General features: G+C 34.6%; 1 protein-coding gene across 1 annotated transcript in view; it reads left to right on the forward strand.

The window, feature by feature from the left end:
- Positions 1-24542, forward strand: part of LOC133328099 (neurogenic locus Notch protein) — a 69843-nt gene extending 45301 nt beyond the window's left edge. The window contains exons 6-10 of the mRNA XM_061536642.1: positions 15026-15188; positions 15368-21323; positions 21392-21641; positions 21716-22201; positions 24159-24542. Coding sequence (XP_061392626.1) covers positions 15026-15188; positions 15368-21323; positions 21392-21641; positions 21716-22201; positions 24159-24499 — 7196 coding nt within the window. The 3' untranslated portion in view covers positions 24500-24542. The remainder of the gene's footprint in view (positions 1-15025; positions 15189-15367; positions 21324-21391; positions 21642-21715; positions 22202-24158) is intronic.
- Positions 24543-27006: the final 2464 nt, after the last annotated feature.

A 27006-nucleotide genomic window follows, 5' to 3' on the forward strand; every position in this document is an offset into this window, starting at 1 on the left:
TTTCCCAGGCCTGTTTTTTTTACTGATAGAGAGAGAGAGACTTGTTTCAGGGGAGGTGGGGTATGTGTGTGGAGGAAAATTGTGACCACGTTTGTCATTAAATAGTTATAACACTAAAGGCAGGTTAGTTTTTTTTTGTCATGGCTACTGCCTCATCTGCGATTATCTTCTTTTGAAATGAGAGAAAAGCCAAGAAAAAACAACATTTCGTTCTAACTTGTCCTGACAATTGTCGTTGTTAATGAATGCCTGCCTGTCCGACTGAATGGCTACCAAATGGTAGCACCGCGGCGGTATAATCACAGATAATTTGTCTCTAATGGTATTCGGATATTTGTTAAGATTTGCCATTCACTAGTGGCTGTTTTTTTTGCGTTCTTCGATTCTTTCGTTCATTGTACTGCCTAGCTACCTATCTTTCGGTCCTAATGATTGATGAATTTTCTCAGCATTATTGAGATATTATGATTTGCATTTCTTGGCGCAATGGCCCCCAAAAAACTTCCTTTTTTCCCAGGAGTGGTAACTAGCAGCTTTTTCTCTTCGATTACAAACCAACCAACAAAAAATCCATAAAGCACGAAATGATGTGAATCAATGAAATTATTATTAGGCCTATTTCTGTTGCTGTCGTTTCAATTTCTTGATTGAAATTCAAAGCCTGCTGCTCTTCTTGATCTGAACTTATAAGCTTCAAAAGATATTGCGTGTTTAGGTTAGGTTACTACGAGGTGGTTGTGTCCGGCCAGAAATGCTAATGCAAACGTGATAACCTGAGGGTGTATACCAACAGATAGACAAGCAAAATAAATTAAATCGCATTGCGAATAAAGACAAAGAGGAGGAGAAATCGGGAGGAGTGAGAAAAAAATCAACCACAAACAATAATCATTTATTGTGAGTTCTGTCCGTTGTAGTTCCTTTGATGGTAGATTGCATTTTTTATATTAAATCCAATTTTGTTTTCCATTTCACATTTATTATTCATTAAGCTTTACTTCAGCTGCAGCCCTTTTATTCCTGCAACTTTTTGATGTTGCCCCGCAATATCTATGTACATTTTCTAATTACCCAATTAATGCCAGCACAGGCATTTCATTTTCTAAATTGTGGTTTTAGAAAAAATGAAATCTAAGGAATTTTTCCAGTCCCCTTTCCTGACAGTGACAACGCTTACCCATTTCCCCTTGGGCCTGGGCAATTATGTAGATGAGCTAGAAGGGAATTAAAGCTCATAGTAATTGACTCTCTCGCAAGGGTATTTTAAATCTCATTGTAGAAAAGTTCAACTAAAATTGGAATTTTTGTGTAGTTTTGAAAATTTTATATTTTTACAAAATTTGAAAAATTCGAATTTATGGAAGTATAAATTATAACTTCGAATTTTTCGGAAACTTAGAGCTGTAAAATGTTCGCAATATTTTTGTATATGGTTCATAAGAAATATTTTGAGGTTTACAACTTGAACAAATTTGGAAATGTCATAAATGGGACTCAAATGTATAATATGTAAAAAACTGTCTAAAACCATAAGAAAAAAGTATATAAATTATAATTTCGAATTTTTCGGGACATTCGAACTGTAAAATGTTCATAATATTATTTTATACTGTCCATAAGAGATATTTTGAGATTTACAACACGTTACAAATTGCAGAACTGATGGTCGCAAATGTATGATATGAATAAAAGTATTTTTGGAACCTTCTATCTAAGCAATTTTTCAGATAATTTTTGTATCTGGTCCCTAAGCCGTATTATGAAGTTTACAACATGTGAAATTTTGGAAAAGTCCCAAGTGGGACTCAAAGGTATAATATGTAGAAAACTGTCAAAAACCATAGAAATTGTGTATTTAGTGTATCTATCTTTTAGGTTGGTTTTTGTGGTTTAGTCGTAAATGTAGAAAAAGTATAAAATATTTTCGAGTCATTTGAAGCGAGGAAATCGGACCCAAACGTATATGTCGTCGGATCAAATGTATAATAAGTATAAAATGTTTTCTGGGCTTTCGAACTGCAGAAAATTTGGGATTATAATTTTTTATGGTCCATATGTAATATTTTGGGGTTTAAAACTCAACAAAAAATTTAAACATCTTAAGTGGGACCCAAATGTATAATATGTAAAAAACTGTCAAAAACTATAGAAATAAAGAATTTAATTATACGATCTGATTCACAGGCTGTTATTTGAGATTTACAACATGGAAACAAATTTAAAAAACTGTCGAAAACTATAAATACAACATATTAAATAATTGGTACTAGATTTATTGTAAGCAAAATTTACTTAAATGGAATAGAGCTATTTTTTCCCTCATTGCCTTCCCTAATAGGCATAAATTCTCACATTTTAATAATTTAATATTCCATAATAATTTAATATTCCACGAGAATGTTTTATGTTAACAAAGAAGGAGGTCAGGTCGGTTTGGTTCGGCAATTGCAATTTACCATCATACATTTAGTGTTCATATTTTTTGCATTTGTAAATTTAATTTTTTCATAGTTGATGATCATGGGACCCGCCATATGCGTTGTATAAAATTTTGTTCTTCCTCTCCCCCACTCTCCCTTCGGCAAAACATACGTTCCTTCCACAAAAAGTAGTTGCATTAGTGACGTAGCTTCGTTTTGATTTCGATCATAATGCCACACCAAACCGGCTTTTGGTCAGACAGACTTCGGAGCAGAGATTTCAAGTAACTGCAACAGGAATGTTGGTAATTTTGTGTTTGCTCATTTTTCTCTCTTAGAGTGGAAGATATTGTCTTGGTTTGAGTATTGGTTTTGTGGGGAGATCTCCCCACTCTCCATTTTTTTATATGAAAGTCAATTTCAATATTTATTCTTAATACCCACAGATATATTTGTATTTTATTTTTGTTGGACATCATCTCATACCCAAACAGCGAACAAGCCAAAGCCGAACGAACATACAACCGGTAATGTTGTTTATCGAACGCCCCAACAATAAAACAATGCCAAAATAAAACCCCAACCAACAAACAAACATTGTCGACATACAAATATAAATAAAAACAACAAAATCAAGCTCGTAACAACACCAAACACATTGAACAACAATCCATTTTAGTGTGTCCGTCCCGACCGTCCGTCTTTGCAATTCGCGTTACAATGCCAGTGTTGAACCTTTTTTTCTTTCCTGAGATCGAGGAGTGGTCGCTGCACAGCAACAACAGCAGCAGCACTTTGTCTGGGGGGCTCCAACGACCATAATAACTGGTCACACACACACACACACATCCACACCGAGTTAATTTTCTTACATAGACTCGGGCCAAACATATATTACGATCATTCGTTCGTTCGCTCGTTGTTCTTTAGAAAAATCAATGGAATTGGATGGTTGGTGAAAATACAACACAGAACCACGATTCCCAAACACTCGGCTTTAATTTACTTGACCAAGTAACAAAACAAGGCACAGTGGGTCTCGTAGGCAAAATTTTGGAAAACATTATATTTTTGTCAGGCAAAAAAATCGAAAAAAGCAACAACCTAAAATAGAAAATGCTTTGGGATTTTTTATTTATAGGATCAATTCCATTTTTATCCAATCAATAAAATATTATAAAAATATAATTTTTGACATGTTTATACATTTGCGACAATTGTAATTTTCTACCATTTCGTTTATTTCTAAATTCAAAATAATATTATTGGTTTAAAGTAATATCTCGAGGTTTACAACTTCAAATTAATTGTAGATATCGTAAATGGGACCTCAATGTATAAAACGTATAACATGTAAAAAACTGTCAAAAATCATAGAAACCCAAAATTTAATAATTTGATCTGATTTACAGAATATTTATGGAGGTTTACAAGTTGAAAAAACTTTAATGCTCTTAATTGGGACTCAGGTGTATAATATGTATACCATGTAAAAAACTGTCAAAACCTCATAGAAATACATTTTTTAATAATGTGACCTGATTCATAGACTAATTTTTGAGGTTTACAACATGCAAAAAAACACAAAAATAAAAATGTGGGATCAAATGTATAATAGGTATAAAATGTTTTCAGGACTTTCGGACTGAGAAAAATTTCGGTTTATTGTTTTATATGACCCAAAAGTGTTATTTTGAAGTTTACAACTTGAAGAAATTTTAAAAATCGTTAATGGGACTCAAATGTATAATATGTATAACATGTCAAAAACCACAGAAATCGTGCATTTTATAATGTGATCTGACTTATAGGAAGGTTTTTGAGGTTTACAACTTGGAAAAAATACGAATATGTTAAATGGGACTCAAATGTATAACATGTAAAAAACTGTCTAAACATAAAAACTTCATAATTCGATCTCCTTTATTACTTGCCTTTTGAAGTTTACAACATAAAAAAATTACAAAAGTCAAAAAGTGGGATCAAATGTATAATAGGTATAAAATGTCAAAACCATAGATATCAAGTTTTTATAATGTGATCTGATTTATGGGAGATTTAGAGGTTTACAACTTGTAAAACCTTGCAAATATCTTAAAAGGGACTCAAATGTATAACATGTAAAAATGTACCTTTTAGGGTTTACAAATTGAAACCCCATGGAAAACTCTTATTTGGAACTCACATATAAAATGTAAAAAAACTGTCAAAAACCTTAGAATCAAGTACTTAATATTGTGACCTAATTTACATTATATTTTTTGAGGCTTACAACATGCCAAAAATTACAAACGTCAAAAATGGGATCAAATAACTGCTTTTTCCATAGCTGCTTTTGGTTTCTTTAATCCCACTATAACCCACTGCATTTTTTCAACTCCGAGAGCATTACTCTCTTAAACGTTTTTTTTTTTCAACTTTATTCCCACTCTCTCTTCATTGTCTCATATTCCGTGTGTTGTGTTGCATGATCAATTTTTTAAATCCAGTTTGTTTTTTTTTTTTTGCTTTCCACTTTGATTTTATGGTTCTATTAATCGATCAATGGCAAGACATACTTCTCCTTTTGAGGATTTCCCTTCCCTCCCTCCATAGCTCCCTTTTTTAAGAAAATAAAAAAGAAAAAGGTGGTAGAAACTGAACAAACTCCTTGCTCGGTCTCACAACACTCAGACGCTCCTTTGTCTGTCTGTCTGTTTGTCCGCCTATCTGAAACTACAAATTTCATAGATAATGGCATGCAAAGGAGGGAAATCTTTTTTTCCTGTAGCCCTAGCTTCTTATTGTGGTTGTTGGTTGCTGGAAGATAAGTCCGCCTAGAAAAATAATTTTCTTTAACATCTGCTGGCAATATGTGGTGTGTATATTTTGTAGGAAAAAAGAAGGGGGAAACTAGAAAAATAGATGCATGTTATTGAAGAGGTGGTGGATGGTTAGTTGGCTGGCTGGCTCCTTGCTTGGTGGTTGCATGACCATGTGTTGGAACCCAGCTCAAGATGCTTTTATATCGACACATGTAACTTACAAATACAAAAAAAATCCCTAAACACACGATTTTGGTAATAATGTCGTGGTTGTTGATTCTGTTGTGTTATTTTAATGCCTGATTTGCCACTACCAGCAGCAACAGAAGCCACAGCTAACTATTTCCACATGTTGTGCGTTTTGTAGTAGCACCCGAAAAAAACATCATTGCCAGCAAGCCAGCCCAGCAACACAATAAACCCAGTCACATAGTGACCTTCGCCACACAAAAGTAGCTGTGGCAGCAGCAGCAACAACAACAAAAAATCACGAATTATCATCATCACCAAAGGAAAGTCAGACGTCATACATACGTTTGTTTGTATGTAGTGGTAGTAGTTTAGTTGAACCTCTAACAACAAAGCAATGCGATTTTCATTCTTGTTCTATTCTCCTTTTTGTTCAAATTCAAAACAAAAATTTGCAATTGTATTTGTTGTGCCTAATTTTGTTTTTTTATTTATTTTTTTCATTCAATTTTCTATGACCGTTTTTTTGTTTTGTCCATTTTGTTGTTGTTATTGTTGTGTGTTAAATTTGTGATTTTACATGTGTCCCATTTCTTTTCATCACCGCCAGCCATCATTATAATCAAACACACATACACACGCTAAACTATAGCTAAATAACACAAGCCTAAATTACTCACCTTGTTCTCTAATAAAAGACGGCCTCTCTTGACACACAAAAAACAAACTGCTTTGTGAATGATTCAATGGTTTTGGTGTCATAATTGAGAGAGAGTCTGCCAAAACATGTGATGGAAAATGTCATAAAAAGCTCTTGGTTGTACTGCAACGGGAATTATGTATCAGAGATAGTATCTCTCTCAATATTTTAATGGATGATGTTACTCTCTCGCTCTAATTCATTCTCTTTGATTAAACGATTATCAATAATAATCATTATGTTTCCAATTAGATTGTATGAGAGGGATCACGAATGGTGACAAATTAATGAGAGTCAATAAGAAGAATATCCGTTAAGCCACTGGTGGCCAATTTAAACCATTCATAATATAGCATTGAATTATAATTTGATTTATGTAGACATTGCATATTGCAAGAAAATATCATCGGTCCTGGGAATATGCATAGTGGGATATATGGAATTATTGTCAAAATGATTTTGTAAATAATTAAAAAAAACGGGAAATTTTGCGAAAAAATTAAAATAAAAATTTATATATGAATCGAGGGGTATGGTGATGATCCAGAGATGGAAAAATTGAATTATTAAATACAAATTTACAACACCAAACCAAAATTATGTATACAGAGGTGGAAATTGGTAATTGTTAGCAATTTAAAATTAAAATAAATAAAAGCGATTATCAGAGATGGAAATTCTTAATAGAGGAAAATTAAAAAATCTATGCAGAGTTGGAAAACTTGAGTTATTGAATATTGCAAATATGAAATCTAGAGTGTTGTTTAGTGCCACCATTTTGGCAAGTGAATTGAAATCTATGCAGAGATGGAAAACTTGAATTGTTGAATATTGTAATGATCAAACCTATATTAGCCTATGCAGAGTTGGAAGTTCGTAATAAAAAATCAGGAGTGGATATTCTCAATTCTTAATATGATTTTATTTAAATGTTTTAATATTTAATTTATTATGAAAAATGTAATAAAATAAGAACATCAAGAAAATAATATTGAGAGTGAGTGAGCGACCATTTTTGCCAGATAATAAAAATCATCAAAGTCATTTGCTGAGTTGGAAAACTTGCTCATTTATACATTAATGTACAAAAAACATTTATACATTTTCTAATGATGAAACCAAGATAGTCCTATGAAGAGTTGGAAACTCGTAATTCTTAACATTTTAAATTTAAATTAAATTAATTTATTAAAAATGTAAAAAATTATTATGCAGAAATGGAAATGTTTAATTAAAAATATTTAAACAGGCATATTCAGAGACGGAAACTCTAAAATCTTTATAATTTTTAAAGAAAGTAAAATATAGTTTTTTAATATTTTTAAATATTAAATTGAACATAAAATTAAATTGATCAGATATAAATATTTTTGATGATCAAAAAATATTTAAATCTATATTTCAGAGATGGTTATTATAAATTACACAATTACCTTCCCTTTTTTATTTTAAAATTTTTAATTAAAATATCCTAAATTCGTTTTTAAATCATTTTAGTTTCTCATGCTGAGATCAGCAGTTTTCAATTAGCAATTGTTATTGCTAAAAAGTATTGAGTATATATTTTTACCTGCTTATGTTCTTAAAAGTAGATACTTATTTGACGTGTGTCATCATCTCATAAAAAATATTGACAATTAATTAGGTATTTTTCTGTTTGGCCATAACTAGCGAATGTGGTCAAGGTAGTGAATAGTCCATACCTGTAATTTCCTTTTTGTTTATTCTTGCAAAATTCATGAATGTTTAAAGAGTCCGATTGTTAGCTAATTGTGGTCAGTTCTTATTGTTACCGTTTACGGGAAGAGTTCAACTCGAAAAGAAAAACCAAGAAATAATTAACAAAATGAGTTTAACTCATGGAAAAATCGTAGAAAATTTACCAAGAATTTTTACCACGGGTGAGTGAAATATTTTTTTATTTTGGAAATTTGTTAAAAATTTATGAAAAAACGGACAAAATATTTTTTTATAATAATAATTTAGATATGTATTTTAAATTTTAAAAATACATAAAATTACTTGTCGTTGTAAACTTTTCTCTCTTTCAAATTTTCTTATAATTTATTTTTTTAAACTACGAAAAATGAAAATTTATGCAATTTTCAGTTGACTTGACTTCTATTCTCAGCATGATCGTAGTGCAAAAATTGTGAATGCAATTTTTTCTGTGCTGTTTTTATTTCGCTGTGGTTAAATTAATTAAATTGAATATAATTGAAACAAATTGAACTGAATAAACTAACTGCCAGCTTCCAGTTGTAGTTTTTCTCCTCCCCAACTCTCTCTTCTCCCCCATATCTGTTCGCATAACTGCATGTGACAACTATGACCATCATCATATGTACAACGTTGTCGTCTCGGATCTGTCCAAACTAGTAGCCAGGCATTCATTCACATGCAGCGCTAGCTCAACCCCATTATGGTGGTGGCTATGGGACAATCTTCCCCCAGACCCCTCTAGGTGGCTGCTGCATGACCAATCTAATCTATAGTTGACCAATACAATTGCATCTGAAACCCAACAGAGAGAAATAAAACAACTTTCAACTGGACAACATTTGCTAAATAGCTGAGGCAGTAGCCAGCCGGCTGTTTTGGTTGGTTCGTTTTTTTTTTAATTTTCTGCTGACGACTAGTATTCTAAACTCACTCAGAGGCTTGCTGGCAGCTGCATAAGATTTTTGCCGCTCATCGTCGTAGCGTACATCATCTCAATATTGGTGCGGGTGTCTGCAACGTTTGGTGGGGGGTTAAAAAACGAATATGTAGATTTGATCTGAAACCCCTTGATTCATACCCTGTCTGTTGGTTACCCCCTTCCACCTCCCCCTCCATTATTTGCATTAATTAGAAAAGTTCATAACATTGCATTTTTTGTGTGCTGCTTGTGCCTGCAGTTTTTTTCTCTCTTTCTGAAAACCACTTTGCCAAGCGCGTTACAAACATTTGCGGCTCAAGCCAATGCTTGCGATTCCGATGCATCGGCAGATGGACAGACAGCCAGATAAGGCATAAATGGACGAAGATCTGAAATAAAAACAACATATCCAAATAGTGACTTTTTTGTAATTTGATCAGATAAAATGCAAAATGGAATAAAAATTCCTCAGCAAATGAAAACTCAGGGATGGGAATTATTAATTGTTTAAATTAGAAATTATAAAAAACAACATTTAAAGTATTATAATGCAATGTTGATGCAATTGTTTTTAGCCAGAGATGTGAAAATGATATATCAGAGATGGGATATATGAATTGTTATAATTGAAAAAAATAATCTCAATTTTTTAAATCATCCAGAGATGGATGGAATTATTTACAAAATTTAATTTTAATTTAAAAAAATGTTTATTGTCGAAATGGTTTTATGCACGAATGGGAAATAATAATTTTTTCTCTAGAAGATATTTCAGAGATGTAAAATATGGATTAAATTTTAAATTCGAATTACTTATCTTTCTGAAATTAAAAAAAATGTATAGAATTATAATTTTAAAAAGAATTAGAAAGTATTTATTTGCCAAGATGGGCTTTTTGCAGGTTTGGAAATTTCAATTTGTATTATTTCTTATAAAAATTCTTAGCTTGTTTAAATTGTGATTCATAAGAAATAAGAAAAAATCAATAATTATTTTAAATTTCCAAAAAATTTCCACAATATCGCAAATCTTCTCTTAGAGTTTTATTGCCGAGATGGTCTTTTTGCATGGTTGGAAATTTCAATTTGTATTAGTTTTTGTAGATTTTTTTTTATTTTTTAATTGTAATGCATAACGAAGAAATATCAATAATTATTTTCAATCTCCAAAAAATCCATAATATCCCAAATCTCTCAGAGTTTTATTGCATCACTTACGCTACTTTACATTTTATCCAATAGTCGACTTCGTTGTCATTATAAGTGGTAGTTAGTCGCAATTTTTTAATTGCTGATCTGTGCACAATTTGTTGTTGTTGTTTTTATTATATACACACTTACACAATTGCAGACGGATTTTCCTCCCGTCCCGTCCTATCAAGACAATCAAACTTTTAATTCTTGTTTTAATTTAGGTGCGGTTAATGCAAGGCAAACTTGTCTAAAATCTCGTACATACACACAAATATATGCATCCGCCCTCTCTCATTATTTCAAAATGTAATCGATGAATATTCTTCTAAAGATTTGTAATGTAAACAAATCTCCATCACCTGCTCCGACTGATTGCATCGAAATGCAAAAATGCATCCGGATTTGCAAAGTGGATTGTTTTTATTGTTTCAAATTTGAAATCGGAGTATTATGTGAACTTGAGATTCCAAATTGGGTGGGCTTGGTTTAATTTTCGCTTAATTATAGTTTTTTTATTTTAATTGTATACATTGATTGAATTGATAGAGATAAAATGGGGAGATATATTCTTTCGAAGGGAGGAAAAAATATGATTTTATGATTTTTTTTTTTTTTTAATTAAAAACAAATTGGGTTTTTTATGAAGAAGTTATTGTGAAAAAAATAAAATAAATATTCAAAATGGTTTTTGAAAAATAGTCAGGCTTAATCCCAGTTTGTTGTTTTTATAAAAACAACTATTTATTAGTTGGGGGAAGTACGGCATTGTCCACCAAATTTTATAAATTTTAATATTTTTTATTTATTATTTTATGATTTATGAAAAATAGTGTAATAAATTTGTAATTATTTTTTTTAATTTTAAATTATTATTTATTTCAATTAAAAATAAAAAAAAAATATTTAATATTTTTATTTTAATTATGCAAGAAATGCCACATTTTATCATAAATTTCAAAAAAATAATATAAAATTACTGTTCCTTATTAAACATCATTTCTATAAATTATCCTAAACCAATTTCCGAATATTTAATATTTCATAATTATTATTTTTTTATTTAATCAATCCTCGGCATGATTAATTGATTACCCCCTTTATTAGATCGCTTTTGCGAGCTCCTTCACCTCAAGAGATTATCTCTGTATTTAATTAGTTCTCTTGTAATCAAGAGAGACCTGTGTGAGTGAGTCTTTTGACCCCATTAAATTGTCCCATATAAATGGTTTTTATTCTCCATACTGGTGTTGTTGTTATTGTTCGTGTCGCGTCTCGTCTCGTCTATGATGGCATCACTTAAATCATCGATATGTGGACAAGTACGAGTCTGTCAACCAGTCAATAGCAGATGATAGACAACACACAACCTTTATTTTTTTTGCTCTTTGTCTCGTCCATTAGCAATTACCTACATACATACCTACATATTTACATATAACAAAATGACAATAATGGCCAAAAACAGTACCTCAACAACAGCGACACATGTTGTTTGTTTGTGGTTCGTTGTTGTTCATTGAGACGACGACGATGATGACAACAACGAGACCTAATCGCGAGCACAGATCGCATTTGAGATATCGACAAATGTGTGCTTGCTAGCTCATGACTGGCTTTTTCGAATATTACAACGAAAATACAACAAAATCAACAGCAACAACATCAGCTTTTTTTTAGTTACGATCATCTAATAACATCTATAGTCATAGAGCACAGCCACACACACGTTCATTCATTTCATATGTTGTCAACTATTTCAAATTTTAATTGTTTAAACAAAATCAACAACAACGACAACATGGAATGAGCTGTGAGCAGCCAAGCTTTCCATTGGTGGACTATTATGGGGTACTTGTTGTCGTCTATGACCGGCCATTAGATCAATGTATTAAGATACCCATTGGTTTTCTTTTGAATAAAAAAAAAACTTAAAATACAGGGTGTGCTGTTGTTGTAATCTCCCGATGTTATGGTAACACAGAAAGAAATTTTTCTGTTGATTCCGGTTGGGAATGGCCAAGAAAGTCCCCAAAATGCATTCAAGCATGGTCGGTGGTTCTTTTGTACAAAATTGTTAATCTCTTACTACAGACTCTTTGTAAATCTCGTTTTTCCATCTCTGAACGACTGTCATACATAATCCAAATGAAATGAGCTCGGCTCTAAGGAAGAGAAAGAGAGCACCAGAGAGGGCGTTTACTATGGTATCAACATCTCTGCAACTACATAACTAAATTGTCATTTAAAAGATGAATTCGTCGATTATAAACAACAACGGCAACAATAAATGCATTGTGGGGAGGGTGGGGGCCCATAACGGTGTGTTGGATAAAATATGCATAGTTTGGCTTAAAGGCACCAAACTATGCATGGCGATGTCATGGGCATTTGAATGTTTGTTGTTTCATTATCATCATCATTTATAACTGAGAAAGAGTCATTAAGAAAATAACCAACCTGTGTATGTGTTTTGTTCTTTCCTCCACTACCAAAAATGTGGAAAAGAAAATTAAAACAAAAACAACAAAATAAGAAATATAGAAGACCAAAAACTTTAATCAACAAAAACCACCTCGTCAAGAAATGGAAAATCATCAGATCACTTAAATCACTCGCGCACACACACACATCCATGCATACATGCTGCATAAACAAAACATAAGAAGAAAAACACAACATAAACAAGCAAAACGAACGAACGACCGATCAACCGGCCATCGTAAAACATCGTGCTCCACAACGAAGTTTATACTTCAACGAATAAGAAAGAAGGTTGAACCGGAGAAAAAAACAACACCTCTGGGGTTGGGATGTGTGTGTGTGTGTGTTTGGCTGAGTTGTATACCCTGCCGCGCATGTGTAAACGACACAACAACAACAAAACTAACTGACTCAGAGGAGTAGTATCTGTGTTGTGTGCACATGGCTGGTTTGGTTGTTGGTTGTATGTGTTGTTGTTGTTATTGCTTGCCTGCTTAACCATAACAGTTGGGCATAAAGCATAACAGCAACAACATACTAAAACATACAAGATATGAACCGTGGGAAAGAAGATCTCAAGACGACAACGTCGTTCGTTCGTACGTTCGTTGTTGTTTGCTTGTGCTTTTGCTGTTGTGTTATTATTATTATTGTTTTTTCGTCGTTTCGTTTTGATTTTGTTGCTGCTGTTGTTGTTATTCGTTTAAAACAGCGTTGCCATTTGTTTTGGTAGGGGAAATTTGGTATTTTTTGGAATGTAAACAAAATAACTTAAGGGATTTTAAATTAAAAAATAAATAATAATAAATTTAAATATAAAATAACTAATAAAAATTAAAAACTAATGAAAATATAAAAACAAAAAACTACATATAAAAAGTAAAAAGCTAATGAAAACATAAAAAATAAACATTTAATTTTTAATAGAAAAAAATTATAGTTAAGAAATGATTAAATGACATTTTGAATAAAAGCAAAAAAAGTTAAGGCATATAGAAATGAACAAAAATATTAAATTAAAAAATTGTATACTTTTTAAAACTATTTCTTAGATAAATTATAAAATTTGAATTAAAAAAAGAATATTTAATAAAATATTAAAAATAAAATTTTAACAATTTGGTGAAAATATTCATTTTTCAAAACTATTCAAATAAATAAAAAAAAAGTATTTAAAATATGTCTACATAAAAATGTCACAAATGCTAAAAAAATCATGAACATGTCATTTAAAAGTCATTAAAATGTCATAAAATTAATTATTTTTAGTTGTTAAAAAAAATATTTTTTTTTTTAAATTGAATTTTATAACAAATATTTGTTCATTAAAAATGTCCGAATTTATATTAAAAAAATTATTAGCCTTTTTTATTTTGTTTTACAAATTATTCGAAAACTATATTATTTTGGCCCTAATTTTAAATTTGGCAACACTAGATTTAAACCGACAACAAAAATTGCCTTTTAGCAATGTACAAACTCCGCGCACACGATATTGAGTACAATTTTTTGTTGGTGGTAGATATACGAAAAAAAAGATTTGTATTTTGAATGCCTAGTACCCAAGTATGTGTGTGTCTCTCGATATTTAGGCTCTTTGGAATGATGATGATGATCAACCGATCGAATCTCAGTAGTGGTGGTCAGCCGCCTCTATATGTACACATATCTGCCGCCAATGCTACTACTTTTGTTCTTACACTCCTCAATTCGTTCCTTGAATGATATTATGGGGGGATTTGTGTTAAACAAATAATTTGATACGATTTTTTTTGCGCTCATATTTCTTTGTTTTTTATTTATTTATTTTTTGTGAATTAAATCAATAAAATTTTTTGAGTTATTTTTTCTTTGTTTGACCTTTGGATATTATTTTTTTAATTCAATTTAGGTTTTATTGATTTCCATTTTTAATATTTGTCTAACAAAGTTTTTAATAATTAGTTTTTTTTTAATTTTTAGCATTAATTTTTAAATATGGTTTTATTTATAAACTATTTAATTTTAACATTACATGGCACTCTTATTTCCCGTCTTCATTTTTTTAAATTGTTTCCCTAGTTTTATTAATTAAGGAAATTGTTAATTCTTTACTCCGCAATTTTGTCCACTGGTGGTCATTGGCATTTTCTTTTTTTATTTATTTATTTATTTTTTTTCATTTTTTGCTTAATTGCCAGTTTTCAATCAGAGGTATATGTGGGGACTTTGTCATACTTTTATTATCAATTCCATTCCTTGCATGTTTAATTATTCACATACAACAATACATGTTTGGCCAACAAACATATTTTGCAGATTTTGTGTTTTTTTCTTGTTGTTGTCTCGTTAATGTATGTATCCGTGCAAAAGATACTACCATTTGTCATACGAGCCGTTTGCTGGTTCTCTTTAATTCTCAGATGATCCATTTGAAAGAGAATTATCTCGATTATCAAAAATGTTTAGATAATTCTCTTTAATTATACTCTCTTAGCAGTTAAAGAGCAGATTGCCGGTTACTCAAGTTGAATGAGTGCGGCAAATGTTATTTAAAATTAAAAAACGCTAAAATTTCAATTATTAATAATATCCGTTTGTTTTGTTTTCTTTGCAGGTTATCAAGGTAAAAATTGCGAACAAAATATTGATGATTGTCCTGGACATTTGTGTCAAAATGGTGGCACCTGTATTGATGGCATCAACACCTATCGTTGTGCCTGTCCACCAAATTATACCGGTGAACATTGTGAAAAGGATGTGGATGAATGTGCTATAAGGTAAGAGATAAATAACTTCAAATTATCACAAATTAATAATACAAGGGTTTCCAATAAAAGGTGTCCGAAATGCCGGTCAATTCAAAGTAACACTTCGTGTTGGAAATCCCTATAGTCACAATTATTTTAATAATATCCTCCTATTATCACCATTAAAATATTAAAATTTGTTCTTTCAGACCCTCGCTGTGTCAGAATGGTGGCACCTGTATCAACACCCACGGATCATATTCGTGTATCTGCGTTAATGGCTGGAACGGTACGGATTGTAGTAAAAACATTGACGATTGTGTTGCGGCAGCATGTTTGTATGGAGCCACCTGTATCGATGGTGTCGGTTCATTCTATTGTCGTTGTTCCCCAGGCAAGACAGGTCTCCTCTGCCATTTGGACGATGCCTGTACCTCAAATCCTTGCCATTCCGATGCTGTCTGTGATACCAGTCCCATTAATGGTTCTTACACTTGCTCCTGTGCCACGGGTTATAAAGGTGTTGATTGTTCCGAGGATATCGACGAATGCGATCAAGGTTCACCATGTGAACACAATGGTGTCTGTGTCAATACGCCCGGCTCTTTCCGCTGTAATTGTTCTCAAGGTTTCACCGGTCCACGTTGTGAAACCAACATCAATGAATGTGAATCGCATCCTTGTCAGAATGAAGGTAGCTGCCTTGATGATCCTGGTACGTTCCGTTGTGTTTGCATGCCCGGTTTTACTGGCACCCAATGTGAAGTCGATATCGATGAATGCCAATCAAATCCCTGCCTCAATGACGGTGTTTGTCATGACATGATCAATGGTTTCAAATGCTCCTGTGCCATGGGTTTCACCGGGTCCAGATGTCAAATCAACATCGATGATTGCCAGTCGCAGCCATGTCGTAATGGTGGTATATGTCACGATTCCATTGCGGGATACACCTGTGAATGTCCACCCGGCTATACGGGGCTGTCGTGCGAAGTCAACATCAACGATTGCGATTCGAATCCCTGCCATCGTGGTAAATGTATTGACGGCGATAATCGTTTTACATGTGTATGTGACCCCGGTTTTACGGGTTATTTGTGCCAGACCCAAATCAATGAGTGTGAATCGAATCCTTGCCAATATGGTGGCCACTGTGTGGATCGTGTCGGCTCATATGTATGTCACTGCTTACCGGGTACCTCGGGTAAAGATTGTGAAATTAATGTCAACGAATGTCACAGCAATCCGTGCAACAATGGAGCCACTTGTATCGATGGCATCAACAAATACACCTGTCAGTGTGTGCCCGGTTTCACCGGTGTCCACTGTGAAATAAACATCAACGAATGTGCATCGAATCCCTGTGCCAACAATGGTGTCTGCATGGATTTGGTCAATGGCTACAAATGTGAATGTCCCAGAGGTTTCTACGACTCACGCTGTCTCAGTGATGTGGATGAATGTGCCTCGAATCCCTGCATCAATGGTGGCCGCTGTGAAGATGGTATCAATGAATTTATCTGCCATTGTCCTCCGGGTTATGGTGGCAAACGTTGTGAAATTGATATCGATGAGTGCTCCTCGAATCCCTGCCAGCACGGTGGATTCTGTGTCGATGAATTGAATGCCTTCAAGTGCCAATGTATGCCCGGTTACACGGGTCTCAAATGTGAAACTAACATCGATGATTGTGTCAACAATCCATGTGCCAATGGTGGCACCTGTATCGACAAGGTCAATGGCTACAAATGTGTCTGCAAAGTACCCTACACCGGTGTGGACTGTGAATCAAAATTGGATCCCTGTGCCACCAATCGTTGCCGTAATGATGCCAAATGTTCGCCATCACCAAATTTCCTGGATTTCTCCTGCAGATGTAAATTGGGCTACACGGGTCGCTACTGTGATGAAGATATCGATGAATGTAAACTGTCCACTCCATGTCGCAATGGAGCCACTTGCCACAATGTTCCCGGTTCGTATCGTTGCATCTGTGCCAAAGGTTATGAGGGCCATGATTGTGCCATTAACACCGATGACTGTGCCATGTTTCCCTGCCAAAATGGTGGCACTTGTTTGGATGGCATTGGCGATTACACCTGTCTGTGTGTGGATGGTTTCGATGGAAAACACTGTGAAACTGATATCAATGAGTGCTTGAGCTTACCCTGTCAGAATGGTGCTACTTGTCGTCAATATGTCAACTCCTACACCTGTACTTGTCCGCTGGGCTTCTCCGGCATCAACTGCCAGACCAATGATGAAGATTGTACGGAGAGTTCCTGTATGAATGGTGGTACGTGTATCGATGGCATCAACAGCTATAATTGTTCCTGCTTACCCGGTTATACTGGATCGAACTGTCAATATAAGATCAACAAATGTGATTCCCAACCGTGTCAAAATGGTGCTACATGTCATGAAAATGGTGATGAGTACACATGCCACTGTTCCTATGGCTATACGGGCAAGCAGTGTACCGACTATGTCGACTGGTGCCACAAGTCACCCTGTGAGAATGGAGCAACTTGCACCCAGATTAAGAATCAATTCAGTTGTCGTTGTGCTCCCGGTTGGACGGGCAAACTTTGTGATGTGGAGATGGTCTCATGTTCGGATGCCGCTCTACGTAAAGGTGTATCTCTGGAACAGTTGTGTAACAATGGCACATGTAAGGAACATGGCAATTTCCATCGTTGCTATTGTAAGCAGGGCTACACTGGAAGTTATTGCCAGCAGGAAATCAATGAATGCGAATCGCAGCCCTGTTTGAATGGAGGAACTTGTCGCGATTTGATTGGCTCGTATGCCTGTAGCTGTCGCAAAGGTTTCCAGGGACAAAATTGTGAACTGAACATCGATGATTGCTCACCGAATCCTTGTCAGAATGGAGGTACTTGCCATGATTTGGTCAACACCTTCAGCTGTAGTTGTCCACCCGGTACGGCTGGTTTGATATGCGAAGTGAACGAAAATGACTGCAAACGTGGATCGTGCCACAATAATGGCACATGTATCGATCGTGTTGGAGGTTTTGAATGTCTTTGTCCACCCGGCTTTGTGGGTTCCCGTTGTGAAGGTGATATCAATGAATGTCTCTCGAATCCTTGCTCCAATGCTGGCACCTTGGATTGTGTCCAATTGGTGAATAATTATCATTGTAACTGCAAGCCAGGCTACATGGGTCGTCATTGTGAAAATAAGGTCGATTTCTGTGCCAATTCCCCGTGCCAGAATGGTGGTATATGTTCACCCAAACAGGGTGGTCACCATTGCCTCTGTACCGAAGGTTTCTATGGTAAAAATTGTGAATTCTCTGGCCATGATTGTGATTCGAATCCCTGTCAGGCTGGCACTTGTGTCATAGACGATGGTGGTGGCTATCGCTGTGATTGTCCTCGTGGCACTGAAGGACGACATTGTGAACGTGATACGATGGATGAATGTACCCCCAATCCCTGCCTACAGGGTGCTGCTTGTGATAATCTGCTGGGTGATTTTGTTTGCTTCTGCCCCGCCAAGTGGAATGGTAAACGTTGTGAAAGCTATGATCCCAATTATCCTGGTTGGGTAATGGATCCATCTCGGGGTCTTCAAAACAAATACTCAAAGGACTTGGAATATCAACGGGAAATGTGTGAAAAGCGAGGATGTGAACAAAAGAAGGGCAATCACATTTGCGATCCCGAATGCAACACATACGCCTGTAACTTCGATGGAAACGATTGTTCGCTCGGCATCAATCCTTGGGTCAACTGCACGGCAAACATACAATGCTGGCAGGTCTTTATGGACGGTAAATGTAACGAGGAATGCAACAACGCTGCCTGTCTGTACGATGGACGTGATTGTGAAAAGAAATTGCAGCCCTGTAATCCCATCTACGATGCGTACTGTTCCAAGCATTATGCCAACGGTTTCTGTGACTACGGCTGCAATAATGCCGAGTGTAATTGGGATGGTTTGGATTGTGAGAATGAAGCTGAGCCGCCGAATTTGGCTGATGGTGCCATATCTGTTGTAGTCCTAATGGATGTGAAGCAATTCCGTGAGCAACAGGTGGTCTTCTTGCGGGAAATGGGTCATCATTTGAGGACAACGGTGCGTATTAAGAAGGATCCACTGGGCAATGATATGATCTTCTCGTGGAAGGGTACCCAACCAATCAACGATATTCAAAATACCGATTTCGGACGTAAAAACAAAATCCTCTTCACCGAACGCATTGGCCAGACCGGCATTCAAGTCTACTTGGAAATTGATAATCGTAAATGTACCGAATGTTTTTATCGTGCTGCAGAGGCCGCTGAATTTTTAGCTGCTTCAGCATCGAAATATACCTTGTCCTCGAAATTCCCCATCTACAGTGTACGGGGTGTACAAAACCCTGGTGAGGATATGATAGAAACACCCACCAATGTGAAATATGTCACCCTGGGTATAATTTTGGTTGTCCTGGCCTTTGCCTTGTTTGGTGTCTTGGTGACAACACAACGTAAGCGTGCTGCTGGTATTACTTGGTTCCCCGAAGGTTTCCGCACACCCACCATTAATCCCCAACGTAGACGACGTGATCCCACCGGTCAGGAAATGAGAAATTTGAATAAAAATCCATCCATGGCCTGTATGAGTAATGATGTGAATATGAATTCGGGACACATGGGTCATGCTCCGCAATGGTCCGACGATGAATCGGATATGCCACAACCGAAGAGATTGCGTAATGATCATGGTGGCTATGCCAGCGATCATACCATGGTAACGGATTATGAAGAGGCTGATAATCGTGTATGGTCTCAGGCTCACTTGGATGTGGCCGATGTTCGTTCTTCGATTATGACACCACCGGCTCATCAAGATGGCAAACACGATGTTGATGTGCGAGGACCATGCGGTATGACGCCTCTAATGGTGGCTGCTGTACGCGGCGGAGGCATTGACAATGGTGAAGATATTGAAAATTCCGATGATACCACGGCCCAAGTTATTTCGGATCTGTTGGCACAGGGTGCAGAGTTGAATGCCACAATGGATAAGACTGGTGAAACCTCACTGCATTTGGCTGCTCGTTATGCTCGGGCTGATGCTGCTAAACGCCTGCTGGATGCTGGAGCTGATGCCAATTGCCAAGATAACACTGGTCGTACTCCATTACATGCTGCTGTGGCTGCCGATGCTATGGGCGTCTTCCAAATCCTATTGAGAAATCGTGCCACCAATTTGAATGCCCGCATGCATGATGGTACCACTCCCTTGATTCTAGCTGCACGTCTTGCCATTGAAGGTATGGTCGAAGATCTCATCACGGCCGATGCTGATATAAATGCTGCCGACAATTCTGGTAAAACCGCCCTGCACTGGGCTGCTGCTGTTAACAACACTGAAGCTGTCAACATCCTCCTTATGCACCATGCCAATCGTGATGCCCAAGACGACAAAGATGAAACTCCACTGTTCCTGGCTGCCCGTGAAGGTTCGTACGAAGCCTGTAAGGCATTGCTCGATAACTTTGCCAATCGTGAAATCACCGATCATATGGATCGTTTGCCACGCGATGTTGCTTCTGAACGTTTACATCACGATATTGTACGCCTATTGGACGAACATGTGCCACGGTCACCGCAAATGCTGGCCATGACACCACAGACAATGATTGCCTCACCGCCACCCGGAAGCCAACCTCAAATGATTACCCAGCCTACTGTGATTGCAGCCGGTAAAACCTCAAAGGCTGCACAAAATAAGGCGGCCAAGAAAGCCAAACTCTTGGAGGGCAGTCCGGATAATCTACTCGACAACGGCGGCAGTCTAAGACGCAAACCGAGTTCAAAAAAGGGTTTAGGCCACCAGCCGGCATCAAAAAAGGGAGCAAACAACAACAGCAGCAACCTTACGGCATCACAGTTGCTGAATGGGCTGGCTGGTGGCCCGACGGCGCAGGGCCCCGGTTCGGTGGAGAATCATCAACAACAGCTGCTGGATGCAGCACTCAGTTCAGTGGATTCACCGCCGCCGACGGCGCTCACAAGTCAGCCGAGTCCCTACGATGCCACGTCGATGTATTCGAACGCCATGAACGGGGGCGGCGGCTCCAACAATCATCACAACGATCTGCTGGGGAGCAACAATGTGAAACACCCACCGAGCTATGAGGATTGTGTAAAGGTGAGTTAGCGGAAATTATGGGAAATAGGAGAGAGGTGTTAATTTATTTTTTATTTCTTTTTTTGCAGAATGCCCAGTCCATGCAATCTTTGATACCCCAACAAAGCCATGACATGATCAAAATGGAAAATTATGGCTATTCGATGGGATCGCCGTTTCATCAGGACCTCATGAATAGCAATCAAAATAATGCGAATGGTTTGAATGGCAACAATGTTATGGGTGGCCATGAACAGGGTCTGAGTCCACCCTATTCGAATCAGTCGCCACCACATTCGGTGCAATCGAATATGGCCTTGTCACCGCATGCCTATTTGGGTAAGTTTGAATATTGTCGTGTAAAATGGATGTATGCATGACTAATAATTTATATTTTTATTTTTGTTGTATAGGATCTCCCTCACCTGCCAAATCACGTCCCAGTTTACCCACATCACCCACCCATATGCAGGCCATGCGCCATGCCACCCAACAAAAGCAATTTTGTGGCAGTAATTTAAATACCCTGCTCGGCGGCGGTGGTGGTAACGGCAATGCCAATGGTAATGGTGTGTCAAGCGGTGCTTCCACATTACAAACACAAAACTCACCGAACAGCATGAATTTCCAAACTCCCAGCAGTCAGAATTCGCCAGTTAGTTTGGGTATTATTTCGCCAACCGGCAGTGATATGGGTATTATGATGGCATCCCAGCAGCAGCAACAGCAAATGCAACAACAACAGCAGCAGCAACAACAGAACAAGAATAGTGCAATATTACAATCGATGCAACAACAACAGCAGCAGCAACAACAACAGCAAATGGGTAATAATAATGGTGGTGGAATCGATTTCAGTTCAGCAGGCTTGGACTTGAATAGTTTTTGTGGATCACCAGGTAGGTTGAGATGTGATGATGATGAGATATTCCATCTTTTTAAAACAAATTGAGATTAGTTTTATTTGAAATTTAAGCGTTTTGAGGTTATGTTTTATAAATATAAAATTTGAGGTTATGCACAGTTGTCGCAATCACAAAATTTTTGGCCAAAATTATTTTTTTGAAGTTTCATATTTTTATAATTTTTTTGCGCGGAATAATGAAAAACACTTCAAACCATCAGAAAATAATTGGTTTTTCTAAATACCATTAATAGCCGCTCGTTGGTGTAATGCTAAAGTTGAAAATTTTTTGTATAAAAAATAGAACAAACTGTGTGCTGTAAAATATATACTTTTTGGTGTGCTGTGTGGTCGAATGGGTATACGAAATTCAGACCAAAGTTATTATGAATCTGGAAGCTGATAATAAGTGCTTTCATAATATATAAAGAAAGAACGAAGAAAGTTGTAATATCTGGGTAGGGAGATAAAAGTTTGTGTGTATATTGAAAATTATTTTTTACAAATATTTTTGAAATCTTCTTAAACTTTAGAAAAAATGTAAAAATATCGTCTCCTCCAAAAAATTTTTGGAAGCTGGCAGGGGTATGTACTATCATATTCAGATGAAATATTTTGCCTTATTTTGCCTTTTTTAGAAAGAAATGTATTTTTCTACTTTAAGTTGAGTGAAATTTTTTATAAATTGATGTTTTTATTGTATATAGTATTGAACTGAAAATGTGGGATAAAGAAAAAGTTTCATCCGATTTTTCTTAAAATTGATATTTAAGGTTTTAATAGTATAAAAAACATTTCTGCAACATTTTTTGAAAATTGGCCCACACTGTGACATAGCCGTACCGTCCGATTTAAGATATTTTAAAGATGCTGCTGAATGCAGAAACAAAATATATAAAAATGACAGATTATTACACGCTATTTAATAGAGCAATGGATACATCTGATCCACTTATATCATCTATACGCCTAAACGCCCACTTACAAGAAAGAAAGCGGTTAAACCTGCCATCTGAAGTAATCGAATTGTTAGTTTGTGAACTAAACTGTGAATTACGGCCCGCGAATGATACTGGTTGTGATGAAACCACAGATGAAGAATTCTAAAAAGAATATGGCGATGAAAATATAGTTCTGGAAATCGAAATATCTACATATATTCAATAATTAATTAATTTAAAACTTAATCGAGTTCTTTTATTTTCTTTACTTAATAGTATAAAACAACCTTCTTAAACCTGTTTAAGTCATACTTTTATAAAAAGAGTAAATTTTGAATTATGTTTACCGCATTTTATTTTGTTTTACAACTCATGTTTGTACTAAAACATCACATTTTGTACCCTAACATTTGTGTGCCTTTGCATATCTAAAAACCTAATAAATAGTACTATATTGTACCTTATGATTGCAGAAACGAGTTTTAACGGATTTGCAATAAATATTAATATTATTATAATAAATATTAATCTATTTATAAACGAAAAGTATACATTATGTTGTATTAAATAATTTTGGCCAAAAAAAATTGAATTGGGACAACTGTGTTATGGTTCCAATGTTTAATTGCCAATTTATTGAATTTATTGAAAACTGCTTTATATTTATATGAACTGAAAATTTTAATTTATATAAATTATTAAAAATTTAATTTCATATATTATATTGAAATATATAATATTTATTTGAGGCTATGTTTTGAAATTTGAGTTCTATTTAATCTAACCAAATCCAAAACCAATAAATGCTATTTATTTTATTTTCTATTTAATTTCCATGTAATTTGAGGTTATGTAGGATTCACATTGTGAGATTATGTTATTAGTAAAAAAATCCCAAATAATGTTTGTGTGAAGAATTTTTTATTTTAATTGCTATTTAAAAAGTATAATTGAGTTTATTTTTCAATTTTCATTAATTATTTATATTTTTTCTTTTTATTGTATTTCCAGACTCATTTCACTCGGGTCAAATGAATCCACCATCCATACAAAGTTCAATGTCAGCCTCATCACCGTCAACAGCCAATATGTTGTCGCCATCATCACAGCACAATCAGGCCTTCTATCAGTACCTGACACCGCCCAGCCAACATTCGGGCAGTCATACGCCCCAGCATATGGTACAAACATTGGATAGCTATCCAACGCCATCACCAGAATCTCCCGGCCATTGGTCATCATCATCACCGCGTTCCGATTGGTCAGAGGGTGTACAATCACCGGGTGCCAATAACCTCTATATATCGGGTGGCCATCAGGCCAATAAAGGATCCGAGGCCATTTACATTTGACAATGAAAGTAAAAAGGGAGTTATCCAAATCTACAGGTTACCCTCTCTGTCTATATATAAACAAATGTGTATGGAACGACGATAGCTAGATAGTAGTAGAAGTAGTAGTGTGGGTATTTATGGATACCTACGACGGAACCATTTGAAATGCTAAATGCAAAGAGACTTATTTTAATTTTAGGTGAATATTTAAACGCATAAAAGAAGGCATATAAATAAATAAATTTTTAGAATGTTAGCCGTTTAAGAAATTATATACATATGTATGATGTAGATTATTACTATTATATAGATACAGCCCTGGGTTGCTCTGTTTCAAAAACAGAGTCCCAGGGCCTGAGTTAAGTAACAGAAAACAAACGAAAAAACAAGCCATAATTTGTAAGCTTAACAAACAATCATTTATTTTTGCATATACGACGACGAACAACAAACCAGCCAACAAAACCTTACATATTTACTATGTATGTATGTGGTATATATAAATATAAAATCAGCTTAAAACAATGAAACTCATTTGAGAATCTCTTTGAAAATAACTAAACAAAAACAGAATCCTCGAATACAAGGAACAAATATTATTATGCACAACAACACCCATCTTTGAATCACATTTTTTATTTTGCCAAACATTTCGTTTCAACTGCAAATAATTAAGCAATTGTATAAATTTTTTGTTTTATCCTTTCACGCGATAATTAAGCTTTAAATTAAAATTATTAAAAGACATTTAATATATACTTTTTTTTTATAAAAATTTCCTCCCAACAAACTGTAGAAGACAATTTTCTTGAAATTAGTATCTTTAAATTTAATTCCTTCCCCCTCTCTTATTTTAAAACAAACACACACACACTTCGTTTTAGTAAGCTTTTCAGATTTAGATTTTGTTTAGTTTAATATTAAACTAAGAATATTTGTTTACAACTTTATTACAATTTATATATACATAAGAGAAACCTAATTAATAATATTATAAAGAAATAAATAAAATAAAAGACAAAAAAACTGAAAACTATTGCTTCCAACTCAAGAGGGCCAATTGTAATCGCGCAACTTGGCCATTTACTTAGTTAAAATAAAACAAAAACTATAATACAAACAGAATGCCAGTTATAAAATTAATAATAATTTAAAATCATAAATCCTATAAAAAATATAAAAATTAGTTTTAATATTTTTTATAATTTTTATTTTTTGTGTAAAAAGTATCTCAACAGAAAAAAAAACCAGAATAAATCATAAATGTTAAGCTTATGTAAGATTGAAACGAACGAAACAAAACAAAACGCCTTTTATTTTGTAATTTTATTCTTTTTTTTGTAATGTGTTATATATATATTGTAAAATTGTATTTTGTCGGTCTCTCATTTGCTGCCAATGCCAATTGGTTTTTAAATCACTTCATAATTTTTACAATTACAATTGTAAGCTTTACAATAAACGGCCCCCACAACCCCCCTCTCTCATACCAATAAATTCAATTAAAAACAAAACATAACTTAAGAAAGAAAACAATTACAAATAGAAACTTTATTTCCATTTAATAATAGTTATTATTATTATTATTTTTAATTAATATTTAATTTTAATAATTATACAACTCCCTATATTTAGTAACTAAGGCATTATATACAGATATATGTTTTATTTTTTGCATTTCCAGCAACTCTCAAGCCAACATAAAAAATATTATTTATAAAAACAAATTTAATTATTGCCCCATCATCTGAGAAATAGATATGAAAAATTTCAACAACCCGCTTTATTATGTGTTTATTTTAAATATTATTTCTTATTTTTTGTAATATCTCATCGTTAAATTGTGTAAAATTTATAAATGTTTCCTACACTGTCTCCCTATAATCGCCCCCTTTTTTATTTCGATATTTGCTTTATTATTCTTATTTTATACATATACAAACACACACACATTTTTATACATACATATACAATTTTTGAAAACGAAAAAGTTCGGTATAGCTGATCATTGTAATCGCTGTACTGTAAAATAAAAAAACAAAATACAATATTATAATTGTTAAAACAAAAAAATATATATTACTGTTTGTTTTTCTTTTTTAAAATAAGGTATTGGATTTAATTTTGGATTATTACAACAATAATGGGGGATTTATTTAGGACTAGTTTTTAAAGGTCTGTAACAAATATGTTTGAATTTAATCACAGTCCTAAGTGTTTTTACTGGTGGATTATATAGGATTTTTTCTTGAGCTATAATAGCTAAAATGTATTGAAAGATCTATCACAACTGTGAGATTTGATTTTTTAATTTTTTTGTAAAAAATGTCTCAACACCGTCAGCAGCCAACACGTTGTCGACTTAATCACATCTGGCCTTCTATTAGTACCTGACGCCGCCTAGTCATCATTCGGGCAGTCATGCGCCACAGCATATGGTACAAACATTGAGGAAATTCGTACTTATGGGGACAACAAGTACAAAATGGTACCAAATATTTTACAATTTGTTTTTGTGAGAACGG

The sequence above is a fragment of the Musca vetustissima genome, unplaced genomic scaffold (genome assembly GCF_032173495.1).
Source record: "Musca vetustissima isolate MV318-11 ecotype Yass unplaced genomic scaffold, APGP_CSIRO_Mvet_v1 utg4359, whole genome shotgun sequence".
Lineage (NCBI taxonomy): Eukaryota > Metazoa > Arthropoda > Insecta > Diptera > Muscidae > Musca > Musca vetustissima.